This window comes from Eucalyptus grandis, chromosome 11 (assembly GCF_016545825.1).
Source record: "Eucalyptus grandis isolate ANBG69807.140 chromosome 11, ASM1654582v1, whole genome shotgun sequence".
Classification (NCBI taxonomy): Eukaryota; Viridiplantae; Streptophyta; class Magnoliopsida; order Myrtales; family Myrtaceae; genus Eucalyptus; species Eucalyptus grandis.
In genome coordinates, this window is record NC_052622.1 from 42,614,889 (window position 1) to 42,627,339 (window position 12,451).

The 12,451-nt window shown below is 43.1% G+C and overlaps 2 protein-coding genes across 2 annotated transcripts; both read right to left on the reverse strand.

Annotated features, from left to right (window-relative positions):
- Nucleotides 1–239: 239 nt before the first annotated feature.
- Nucleotides 240–2,510, reverse strand: LOC104426587 (1-aminocyclopropane-1-carboxylate oxidase homolog 1). The gene is given in 11 exon segments (XM_010039689.3): nt 240–864; nt 1,199–1,239; nt 1,242–1,268; nt 1,271–1,480; nt 1,483–1,517; nt 1,865–2,022; nt 2,024–2,047; nt 2,049–2,143; nt 2,146–2,205; nt 2,208–2,346; nt 2,349–2,510. Coding segments are annotated over 11 exon segments (1,179 nt in total). The 3' UTR covers nt 240–636.
- A 2,726-nt stretch (nt 2,511–5,236) lies between these two features.
- On the reverse strand, nt 5,237–6,715 carry LOC104426589 (1-aminocyclopropane-1-carboxylate oxidase homolog 1). Its single transcript, XM_039305355.1, has 3 exons — nt 6,185–6,715; nt 5,600–5,854; nt 5,237–5,491 (listed from the first exon to the last, which is right to left on the reverse strand). Exons 1-3 carry the CDS (start codon nt 6,713–6,715, stop codon nt 5,237–5,239), a joined length of 1,041 nt encoding a protein of 346 aa, XP_039161289.1.
- Between the last annotated feature and the right edge of the window lie 5,736 nt (nt 6,716–12,451).

The window sequence follows — 12,451 nt, forward strand, 5'->3', positions numbered from 1 at the left end:
TTTAAGGAAAAAGCGCAAATTTGATTCAACAATTCGCACTCTTTTTCCAATGTCAATATCAAATTGTCATGAAATCAAGTTTTTGAACTTGTAGAATTTGTCTAATACAGGCAATTGTACTGACTCGGACAACTTGAAGCCAACATGCTTATTGATGCTAGAAAAAAATATGATGTAAATTGTTGACGATCAATTTCTACTGATCAAGTTGCACAACAATTAAGCAAATGTTCAGCACCTTTTCATAAGGTTCCATCACTTATTTCAAGATCAAAATTTTGGCTGAAATTGATTGAAATTGATTGACACGCTAGTTTCCATTTCCTGGAGCTAGTAACAAAAAGATTTGACTGAAAAAAGATTTTTTCAATATTGTAGATTCATCACGACCAATCTTCCTTTGCATCTGAAACTCGATGCATTTGAAGAACTTATCCATTCCACTATGCATCAGAAGAATCAACTTTGGCATTGATTTCTTTTAGATGAGGAAGATTTTATTGCTCAGATCGAAAAAGGAAGTTACGAAGTCCTGCCACAAACTCAGATACATGATATAGCCAGTCAAGATACTCACTCAGGATTTTGCCACAACTCTGCTCTATTTGGAGTCACTTATCCTGAAGTGAGGAAGTGCTAATTGCCACTCAAGCCATGGGAAGTATAATGGGTGACGTATTCCGAAAGAGAGGTTTCTTTGTATATGGGTGGATTGTTTTCAGAGAGAAGCTCCTTTATTGGCCCAAAGGGTTTGGTTTTTTGCATCCGGCTCCAGGTGAAAAAGCATGCGACTGAAACCCTCGGTCCGTCCCGCCCAGCGAGTACTCGGTGCTGCACGCTTTTGAACTTGTCATTGGAAACAAGCTGCAACCATCATGTTAGGCCAGAAAAGGAGTTATGTCTTCTAAAGACGTAGTAAAGATGACCGCCAAGAGCTAGGCATAGAATGCAGTGTGTTTTCATGCCGCAACATTGCTCTGTTATTTCACTTATGATTCTTGTCAAGTACTCAGGGTATCGTGGTAAGTTCATTCTACATTCGATTGGTCGCTTAGAAAATATTATCTGGACTCACTGTGTCGTTGATGTAATGAAGGGCGTTCAAAATTGACTCAGAGAGACATATCTGGAGTCAATTTCATATTTGCTATGTAGGCCAGAAAACATAAGGTCAGAAAGAAGGTGGACCTTTCTTTACCTGCATGAAGTCTCCGATGTTGGCTAGAAGTGCTCCTTCACGGGAACCACATCAACCCAGTGGTTTCTTGGAGGACTTGGAGGCCACCATGGTGGTCTTGAAGGAGAAGAGTCAGAAACGATAAGTCCGAGTGATTAAGCGTGCCGAGAGTCAATTCCGGTTCAGGACAAGCTGGGTAGTAATGGCCCATCAGTGTCTCCGATTTCATACACTCAGTGCCACTGAGATAATCAGAACCAAGGCCCAATGCCTCTGATAATAGTTCGATAAAGATGTCTTCAGCTCCGCGATATGTTTCTCGAACTTGGAAACTGCCTCCCTGCAAACGAGTAAATGAAATCACCGTGTGCGAGTTTCGAGTGTCAGGGTTTATAGCATTATATGCGTTCTTTTCTTTTGGGGAAAAAAAAAATGCATGTTGGACTTGGGGAACAACTTTTGCACTCCCTAAAACGAAGGTTATTAACGAGTTTTCCACAACCAAGCTTTGATCTGTATGGAAATGCATCATACACTGAATGATCTAATTTACCTGGTTTCAGATTTCTGAAAATACAGAGTATGTTATTGGACCCCAACCTGTCCTGAGTAAAAGAAATGCCCAAAATTGTTCTCATTTCTCTCGTAGCAACTTCAATTATTAACTTTCATAAGTCATACATGTACCTGCAAATAGGAGGAACAGCCTCTGGGTCGAGGACACCATCCTGGAAATCAAATATGACACTATCTCTCCAAGTTGCTGCTTTTGACAGGAACAAGTCTCCATTGCAATAGTACCTCACTCTCTTCGTCCCATCTCTGGAGTACAGCTCTTTCTTCAGCTTCCACTTGTTGCTCATGGAACTTTCTTCACACCCTCCAACATGCTGTCCATCACATCGAGCGGAACCCCGTGATTGATCATCTGAAAGAACCCCCATGTCTCCGATGCTTCGCGAATACCATCATGACATCTCGCCGCCGAAAATCCCGACAGCCTCTTAGATCGATGATCGGGACCTGAGGCCAGTCCCATTCGAGTTGGACGACAAACCACGCAAGTTCTCGGGCGGGTGGATGAAGATCCTGGGGACCTTGGTCACGCCAGAGTCCACAAGGCCTTTGACTCCGGCCTTGGTCTCATCAAATTCCTGCAATTCTTTCGCTGCCTGTCATAATCCCGGTCGCAACAAGTGATGAATTGTGCATGACTGGACAAGGTTGGCATCGTCTTGTAGTGACAAAGGTTGAAATCTTGATGAATCTGAGCCCTGATCAGGGAGGCTGTTACCATGAGAATGATATGAAGATGATTAGCTAGAGAGGCCATTGCACAAATATGGTCAAGTCAACAGCCAATGGCCAAGGAACTAAATGTCAAAGATTCCCCAGTGACGAGGCTGGTGGTAAAGAAGAGTCCCTGTCATAATGTCGAAGATGGTAACAAGTGGGCCCTTAAAAGAAAGACATAGGTCCAGAGACCCAATTCTCTTCTCTTACGAGTTGCGCCTTACCGATTTGAAGCCAACAATTCAGCATTGTTTACAATTGTTGCAGCTAGTTTAAGAGGAAAAATTGGAAAAACTGAAATGAGAAACGAACCAGGCGAGAGGGAAAGGGGTATGGTTCAAGCTCGTCGGGACATTTAAATGCATCGGATTAAGGTTGTTTCAAGCGCCCAGATAGAAATCGCTTTAATTATCTAAATGAAAAAAATGCTTGGTTAAGCTGTAATTTCCACTCAGCTTGAAATGTTAGGTCGCTGGATTGATTCTAGAGGTCGTTGTGCTATGAAACTATGTTGTAAAGAAACTTTAGGATGTCTTGGAAGTGTAAGATTTTTATATAAGTCAATTCAAGATTATGGTTTGATCGAGGTGACATTTTGAGGTTTGTTATACTAGAACCATATTCAAATTATTGTGCTTAACACCACTTTTCCTAGTCCTTGGCCATATAACTCGCCCCTTTTAATTATGTTAAGTTAGTTTTTCAATGGCTCTAGACCCACTTGAAATAGGCATTGATTGAATTCAAATGAACCATTTTTAAATTTGACGCACGAGTTACCGCAGTACATTAGACATCAATAGCTATTCTGCTTTAGTCGAGCTTTTGTTGGCACATTGAAATAGTTCTTTTAGTAGATAAGCTTACTTTGCTTTTGTCGAATCTTAATTAAGGTGTAGCTATCTACTTAATTTTGATATCCATTTGTCACTTAAAGGATACGAATTCAAATTTTTCCACTTGAGGTAGCTTTTGTTGTTGTGTTTCATTTTCAAGTGAACATGCTCATCCCTTCTCTGATTTGCAAACTAATGTCTTAAAAAATGATAGAAATTAGATATTTTGCAAGTTATGAAAGAGGTATCATCTGTTATCCTTTTGGTTATTGGAAATGGCATAGTAAGGTATCTCTTGAAATAATTTGGGGGTAGATTATTTGTGAAATGGTCTTGAAATACTATATGAAATGTGTATTCTTTCTTAATGGAAGAAAATGTGAAAGGTTATATACATACAGCTATATATTGATTTGTGAACTTGATTTTATAGAAATGAAATTTGAAATAATTTTATGATTGGTTGGAAGAGTGTGATAATGGTTTCATGCCCTTGGCAATATGACCTAAAACAATTGAAAGGAGTTTTGAGTGTGTATAATGTTCTCTGGGCATCTTATTTGGGCTAAACCATCGACTGATATAGGTGAAGGCATATACCAAAGGGTATCTTGGTAGACCTTGTCCCAGGGCATTAAGTGTAGTTATAGTTTGATATTGAGCACATCATTGACCAATGAACTAGATCATTGACATTTGTTATGATATTATTGATTGAATGAGTATATATTATATGTATAAAGTTGTATTAAATTGGTATAACTAATCTTTAATGTATTTTACATGCTGAATTTGGATAAATGTGTTTCTGGTATTGTTTAAATGTGCATAACCGATACCAATCTACTTAAGAGATTTATACTACTCAATAAGCGGTAATTTGCTCAGTGATCATTCATCTTAGTTCTTTAGGTTTTACAACTAGTAGCAAATAGAAAGAGAGTGGAATCAGTGAGGGAATTTGGGAGTTCAAGTTTGGTATGACTTAAGATAGAATGCTATTTGTCAAGTTTAGTGTAGAAGTCAGAGATGCACTTATTCTTTTTTGTAGACTTTAGAACTATGATCATGTATCTAACTTGATATTGTATCATATGTACATATATATATATATATATATATATATATATATATATATTATTTTCATAATAGATTTGATTTTGTATATGAGGCTCCATGATTTTCTCTATACATGAAGATTTAGGGTGTGACCAATAAGGGATGGTGTGAGTTTACCAAATTGCCCAAACACTGAAAAAAGGAGAGCTCTCAAGTCAAATGAAACATTAATTTGGGGCATCTTATCATAATAGTTAGTTTCATGATATATGGAGATCGACCTTCAAGGTTGGCATGGCAAGTAATGTGTCATGTCACAAGCGGACTTTGTATAAGTGAATCATATTTGAGCCGAACTTGACAAAGAACTTTTGAGTAAAACATAAAATTGTTATAGCAAACTCCAAAGCCAACATGATTTGATAAGTTTTGTTACTTTTTTTTTCTTTTTCTTTAAAATTGAAAGCATTTTTCATTGCAATGAAACAATATGGAAAGCAATGAGACAGCATGAGGCGAGCGATCGAATATGATGCCACAGCATGATTTAACAGTCCTAAAATGTGTTGCCATGATCGCCACGTCAACTTAGAGACCTCTCATGGCTATGAGATTTGAAGAGATGATGAAACTCGCGATAAATTTAGGGAAGAGATTCAAATGCTTTCACAGAGACTGAAGGAGCATGCCATCATATTTTTGGCAATTTCTTGTTTCAGTCTCGATCAAATCAAAGTAGATTCTGATTATTCTTTTCGAGGTGTGGTCCTATCGCTACATTCAATGAAAAGACAGCCATCGGATTTCATGTGAAGGCCGACACCTTCTTCAAAGATTTTTGTTGCATTTTCTACTCTCTACTTGGGCTCGCTTACTCTGAAATGAGGAAGCACAGATTCGCCATTGAGGCCATTGCCACTGGAGAGGTAATACCCAAAATACTCTGTGAAAGAGGTCTCCTGTACATGGGTTGGATTGTTCTCGTCGAGAGCTCCTTTATCGGCCCGTACAGGCTTCGACTTACGCGTCTCCCTGGGAAGAGGAAGCACAAGACTGAGACCCGGGGCCCAGCCCGCCTGGCAAGGACCCGGTGCTCCACACTCTTGAACTTGTCGTTGCTAACAAGCTGCAATCAACAAGATCGGGGAGAACGAAAGTCATTCTTGGACTCGAAGATAACTCGACGTTAATCGACCCAGAAACGTAGGCAACAAGATGTGAATGATCTTTGTACCTGCATGAGGTCTCCAATGTTGGCTAGGATGGCTCCAGGCACCGGGGACACATCGACCCACTGGTCCTGCTGCCGGACTTGGAGGCCGCCATGGTGGTTTTGCAGGAGAAGAGTGAGATATGTGGCATCCGAGTGATTGATTGTGCCCAGAGTCAGCTCTGGCTGAGGGCAAGTTGGGTAGTAATGGCTTACTATTCTCTTGGAGTCCATGCATTCAATGTCACCAAGATAGCCTGAATCGAGCCCCCAGTGCCTCTGATAGTAGTTCAGACAGAGATCCCTTCAATTTTCACGTGTTTTCATGCTCAAAAGCCGTTTCTCTGCAAAGGAGGGAAAGAAAACGTCGTGTAGTAAGAATACATGAACCTATGCAAATAGAAAGGGAAAGTTATAAATGGATGAAAGGGTGTGAAGAATCGAACTTGAGATCTATCTCTTGCCCTGATATCATGTTGAAAGTTATGCAGAAAACTGTTTTCTTTCCCCTTTAAAGAAAAATAGAAACATGGTATATATTTTTGAAAATTGTCGAAGTCTAGGTGAAGGAATAGAGTGTAAATCATGATGACCTGAATAGAAAAGGACTGCCTCTCGGTCTGGCTCAAGCAGGAAATCAAACAGGAGAGTGTCCTTCCAAGTTGCTGCTTTGGACCAAAACAAGTCTCCATTGCTGTAGTACCTAAATTTCCTAGCGTCGTCCCTGGAGTACCACTCTCCCTTCACTCCCTCAGGCTGCTCGTGGAACTGCTTGACAGCTTCCAACACGCCGTCCATCACATCGACCGGGATCCCGTGGTTAATTATCTGGAAGAACCCCCACGTCTCCGACGCTCTACGGAGGTCGTCGACCACGTCTCGCCGCAGCTGGGAATCCTGACAGCCCATCATGTCGATGATGGGGACCTTGAGGTCAGTGGCGGACCCCTCTGTGTCAGAGGACAAGTCGCGCAGGTTCTGGGGAGGGGTGGATGAAGAGCCTAGGGACCTTGGCCATGCCGGAGTCGATGAGGCCTTTGACGCCGGCTTTGGTCTCGTCAATTCCTTTGCTTCTTTCGCTCTGTCATAGTGCGGGCCACTACAGGTGATGGATTCTTCAGGACTGGGCAAGATTTGCATCGTTGTAAGAGGAGAAGCTTTGAAGCCTATTAATCCTAATTGGGAGATATGTCTATCGCATGGTAGATATTAATAGACATATATTAGATAGTAAAATATCTAAATCAAATCAAGATAAGATAATTACCTAATTTTCACAAGTAATATTGCAAAATTTGAACTCGACAAGAACAATATTTGAAGCTCGGCACGGTGGTGCTCCTCAGTAAAGGATGACCGTGGGCTCACGGTGAACAGACCTGCAAAATAAGAACTTCGTAGAATCGACTCGGTTTGGATACGAACAAGGAGCTGACTAGTGTCCGGAAGGTGGGGGTTGCAACTGGGGTGCAGGGCGAGTCGTTGAGATCGTCAAACTTTCGGCAGGCTGGGTTCGTCAGTACATGTGCGTAACAGCAGGTAGCTTGCTGGTTCGCTGCTGAGTTAGTGTTCCTTCAATGGACAGTTAACGCAATGACACCAAGGCCTTGTAGGCATGGACACGAGCCAAGTCACGACTGCTCTCCAGATGGTGGACTTATCCCTTCAAGGCCTCACCTCTATTAATCTCTTCAAGAAATTTGGATGCGTGAGGATCTTGAATTCGTGAAGGTCTGTGAGCAGTCGCTTCAGACAGGAGCTTGCCGATGTTACAGGTGTCGTGATCTGTTGTAGCGAACAGCAATCGGCAGGAGGAACAACAGTGAATGGCAGCCCAGGCGGAATCAGCGGAGGACGGCTGCGGGCAGCAGAAGGGTCTCCGGTGTGGGATGCCGCGAAGGTCACCGGAAATCGTCTGGGCAACTGCTGGCTGGTCGAGAAGCGCTTTAGGTCGCCAACTGGAATTCGTCGACAAGCATCTAGGTGAAGTGCTGCACGGCGGGGAAGGCTGAACTTGATGGTTCAGGCGGCGCAAGGAAAGAGTGGCACCGTTTGTGGCAGAGGAGGCACGCCTTTGGGTGGAAGACAGCCCTCTCTCTAGTGCTGTCTTTTCGTGCAAAAGCTTTCAAGCAACTCTCGTCTTTTTCTCTCCCAGTTTTGTCTTTAATTGTGACCATGTATTCAACGTGGCCCATATTGAATCGCATGGTTCACTCCTGCACGTGAAAACAGAAGCGTTTCCGATTTCTCTTTCCCGTTTGTCTTCATACCACAGAGAAATAATCTTGATTTGCTATTTTGTTCTCGATCTTCCACGCTCCCGTGCTGCTACGAATCTTCATGAACGATCTCCTTTTGACCAAGAATATCTCCGTTAATATATCTCAAGTTCACTTTTACATGTGAGAAAGCTTTTTTCTTCTGGACACATATATCTCTTCCTCCCCTTTTGCTTGGCCGAATATTACCTCACCTTGCAATCAGATCTTTTCCTTTCGAAGTCAGTGCAATATTCTCTTGATGATGCAATATCCTCTTCATATCATATGAGCTCCAGCCATCATGTGAAAGGCATAAGTGATTCTCATCCATGGACTCAGTCGAATTCATGGGCTCAATAAAAATCAAGGCCAATCAGTTAAGTCCATATGCCGTCAGTCCAATGCAAATGCAATTAAAATAATCCTAAAATTATATGTCATACAATTTAATTATAATATTTTTGTTTAAGGATTAAAAATTAATCCCTAATTTTAATGCGATAAAATTAATCCTGATTGCCAAAATTCGAGATGTCAACAAGCTCAATTAAAGTATTCAATTTGTGCAAATACTGATGACAATGTCCTAGACCATAAAATAAGGGGAGTATTATTTTGTTCTTGAGCATTCTAAACGTCCATTGACTATGTATCAGCAATGGAACAACAAATCGCCTCGATTAACCAGCAATTAAATATGCTAGCAGATCCACCGCAGGGCTAATGCAATGCAACCTCGGCAACAAGGCTAGTTACCGGCGTTGGGAGTGAACGGCCATTTTCACCTACACAACCGCGGCACGCAACGAGAAATATCGAGAATTTAATTCCGAAATGAACCTACTCCTAAAGAAAATATTTTGAAAAGCAATCATACATGCGTGAATTAAAGTCATTCATCCCTACCAGGCTTGAACATACACAAGAAAGCACAGCCTTAAGGCAAAGGACCAAATCAAAAAGATGGGTGCATTTGGGAGAACTTTTGAAAAAAGTCTTTAAGAAAATGTAAAAGCCCTTGAGTTAAATGAGTTTTTCAAAATGCAAAATGTGTTTGGTAAATTTATTTGTGAAAGTCCATTGAAGTATCTTTGAGCAAAATAATGTTTTGGTAAATTAAATTTGCAAAGACTTTTGTTATTAAAAAAAAAAAAAAAAAAGGAGAGTTGGCGGGCAGGGCTTCGCTTCGCTGGTTACCATCGGCCAAGGGCTTCACCGGTTATCGCCGGCCAAGAGCTAATACTTGCCGATGAAGGGTAGGCGGTCTGGCGAGGGGGAGGCGGTGCGGTGAAGGGCAGCGTCCGACTAGGGTCACGTGCGGAGGACACGCGCGGCGGGAGTCATGGCGACTCGGATCTCACGAATCATGGCGACCCTCACCAAAAGGTTGCGTGACTTGCCACGCCGCGACCTCCATGTAGAGGTCGCCGGTCGCTTCGATCTAATCACGGCAACCCGGATCGCGACCAACTTGCGAGATCAGGCTGCCATGACCCTCGCGCCACGTTGCACGACCCACCACGCTGTAGAGGTCGCCGAGTGACCTAGAGGCGGTCGTGGGTCACCCAGGTCGCGGCAACCTCCGGCGACCTCCGCGACAGCGGCGGCAAGGTCACACCACTTAGATCACGGTTGCGCAATTGGTGGTGACGATCTGAGTGCGTACCACGGCGGACATCTAAGAATCTAACAAGAAGAAGATGAATAGTGCAGCGACCATTCTAAGGTGTGTTTGGAATCAACTTTACAAGGGGGCTTTGGGTTCCTAATACTTGAAAGCTATTGGGGTGTTTGGGAGCGACTTTGGGAATTCCCATTAGGCCAAGGCTAGCCTCCCAGTGGCCAGCGGTGAAGGGGTGCCTGGGTTTCGGCTTTCTGCATACAAGTGACAGCATTCACTTTTTTTTTTTTTTTTTCTTCAAAACTATCCTCGGCTACTCTCAATTTTTCCAGGTTTTGCCCTCGTCATTCCCCATTCATCTTCTTCTCATTGAAGGCGACGACGTGTTCCTCGAAGCGGTGGCGGCGCGACGGCTTCGGCATGAGTCGCGGTGGCCCAAGCAAGCCGTCGCAGGGAGTAGTGCAGCGCCGCCTCCAGTCGCGGCCATCGCCGTGGAGTCACGGCGAGGTTTGGGTTGCCGACCTCGGCTGCGACCCAAATCAGGGCGGCGAGGTCCTCCCCGGTGACCTCGCCGCCGGATCTTGGTTGCAACGGTCGGCTGGAGGTCGCGCGACTGCCGCGACCCGATCCAGGCGGCGAGGTCGCGCGACCCCGCCGCGACCCGGATCCAGGGGCGGCAGGTCGCGCGACGCCGCGACCCGGATCCGGGGGCCGTGGTCGCGGGGACCTGCAGCCCAGGATCTGGAGTCACGGCGGGGTCGCCCGACGTCGGCGACCCTCCCGATGGTCTTCGAGTGGTCGCCGCGTCAGGCGACCCTCCTGGTGGTCTTCGGTGGTCGCCAGAGCGTCAGGCGACCCTCGCGGAAGGTCTTCAATGGACGATACGCGGCCACTTTTGCCCTGCTTAGGTCTTTTTTTTTTTCTTTTGAAATTTTTTTATCATCAAACCTTTGTAAATGTGATTCACCAAACAATTTACTCAAATGTACTTCAAATGGGCTTTCAAAGTATAATTCTGCAGCAACATTTGCGTTTTGGAAAATCTTTTAACTCAAAAGACTCTCAGATTTTCCAAGGCTTTCCCGACTTAGAACAATGCAAAAATGTTGAAAGCGTAGTTACAGGGCGCATCTTGGGCTTTCTCAGCCTTTGGAAGGCCAGCAATCATTCCTTCAAGGTGAGTTTCAAAATGTTTCCAATGATATTTGCTCGAATGGGCTTTGGATGCCAAAGATACTTGGAAACTGGTCCCAAATGCTGCCGATGTCAAAGCCGGTAGGTTACAACATTAGTGGCAGCGCAGGGGCTTTTGAAACAGCTCCGGAACATTTACTCAATAAGGCCTCACAATCAGAGACAGCTGCTACAGTTACTCAGCTCGTGAATCACGGCGTCCATGGATGGCCTGTCATGAAACTCGTTGGTGCAGAGCGAGGCGATTTTTACAAGTTTAGCCGCTCGTGACTCGAAGAACCTTCCATGGATATTCCCATCAATGAATTCTTGGAATCTGCACGATTCAACAGCCAGACGCATGGGTGATCTGATTTTCTGCTTCCCCTGACAAGATCTGGAACACGATCATTCCAAACGTAGACATCACTCTTCTCCGTGAACCGGCCCGTGGACGTGTACTCAGGCGCTAGGTAGCCCATGGCAGCTAGCAACTGAAGCAACGAGAACACGCATCATTTGTCAGAGCTGTGGAGACCAGATTGGTAGGCAACGGATGCTGAATCGCTGGTCTCTGAGCACCTTGGCTGCTGAGATGTTTTGTTAGTGAAGGAGGGGGCCTTGTTTGGTTTGTGATATAAATGATAATACCTGTTCGTAGGATTATTTGAAAATCAAACAAAATCAGAGGTGCAACTTGCAAGTAGAAGACAATCAAAATCAGTTGATCCCCAATTCAAAGAAAGATAAACAATTAAATTAGATGCCACAATATGCTATTTGAGCACCACCACCATTGCCCATATTGGTTTGCGACAGAGCAGTGACCTGGCAAAATTTAAAATGCAGCAAATTCAACAATGGCAGGTTACATCAAATGATGGGGATCCTGGCCCACCTAAATCTGTTCCTCCACAATGAATTGGTAATGCTATTATTAATTTTGTGGCCTTCTAGATGGTAACTGCTCACTAGCAGTCCAAAGCACTGTCAATGATGCATCAGAAGAAATTAGAACTAGAGGTATTGCTTTGAAGGTTCTTACTTGCTTATATACATACAGGTATATATTGATTTAGAACTTGATCTATAAAACTGAAATTTGAAATAATCTTATGATTGGTTGGAAGAGTGTGCTAATGGTTTCAAGCCCTTGGCACTATGACCTAAAACAATTGAAAGGAGTTTTCAGTGTGTATAATATTCTGGGCATCTTACTTGGGCCAAACCATCCCAGCTGATATAGATGAAGACATATACCAAGGGGCATCTTGGTAGACCTTGTCAGGCGTTAAGTGTAGTTGTTTGATATTGACACATGATTGACCAATGAGTTAGACCACTGATATTTATTATGATATTATTGATTGAATGAGGAATATATTAAATGTATAAAGTTATATTAAACTGGTATAACTAATCTTTAATGTATATTACATGCTGAATTTGGATAAATGTGTTTACGGTATTGTTTAAATGTGCATAACCGATACTCAATCTACTTAAAGAGATTTATACTACTCAATGACGTGAGTTGCTCAGGATCCTTCATCAATTCTTTTGAGGTTTTAACGACAAGTAGCAAATAGAAGAGTGGAATCAGTGAGGAAATTTGGGAGTTCGAGTTTGGTATGACTTAAGATAGGCGTATACATATGAAATGCTAGTTATCGAGTTTAATATAGAAGTCACTAGAGATGCACTTATTCTTTTGTAGACTTTAGAACTATGATCATGTATCTATAATGTTGATTTTGTATATGAGGCTCCATGATTTTCTCCATACATGAAGATTTAGGGTGTGACCAATAAGGGACAATG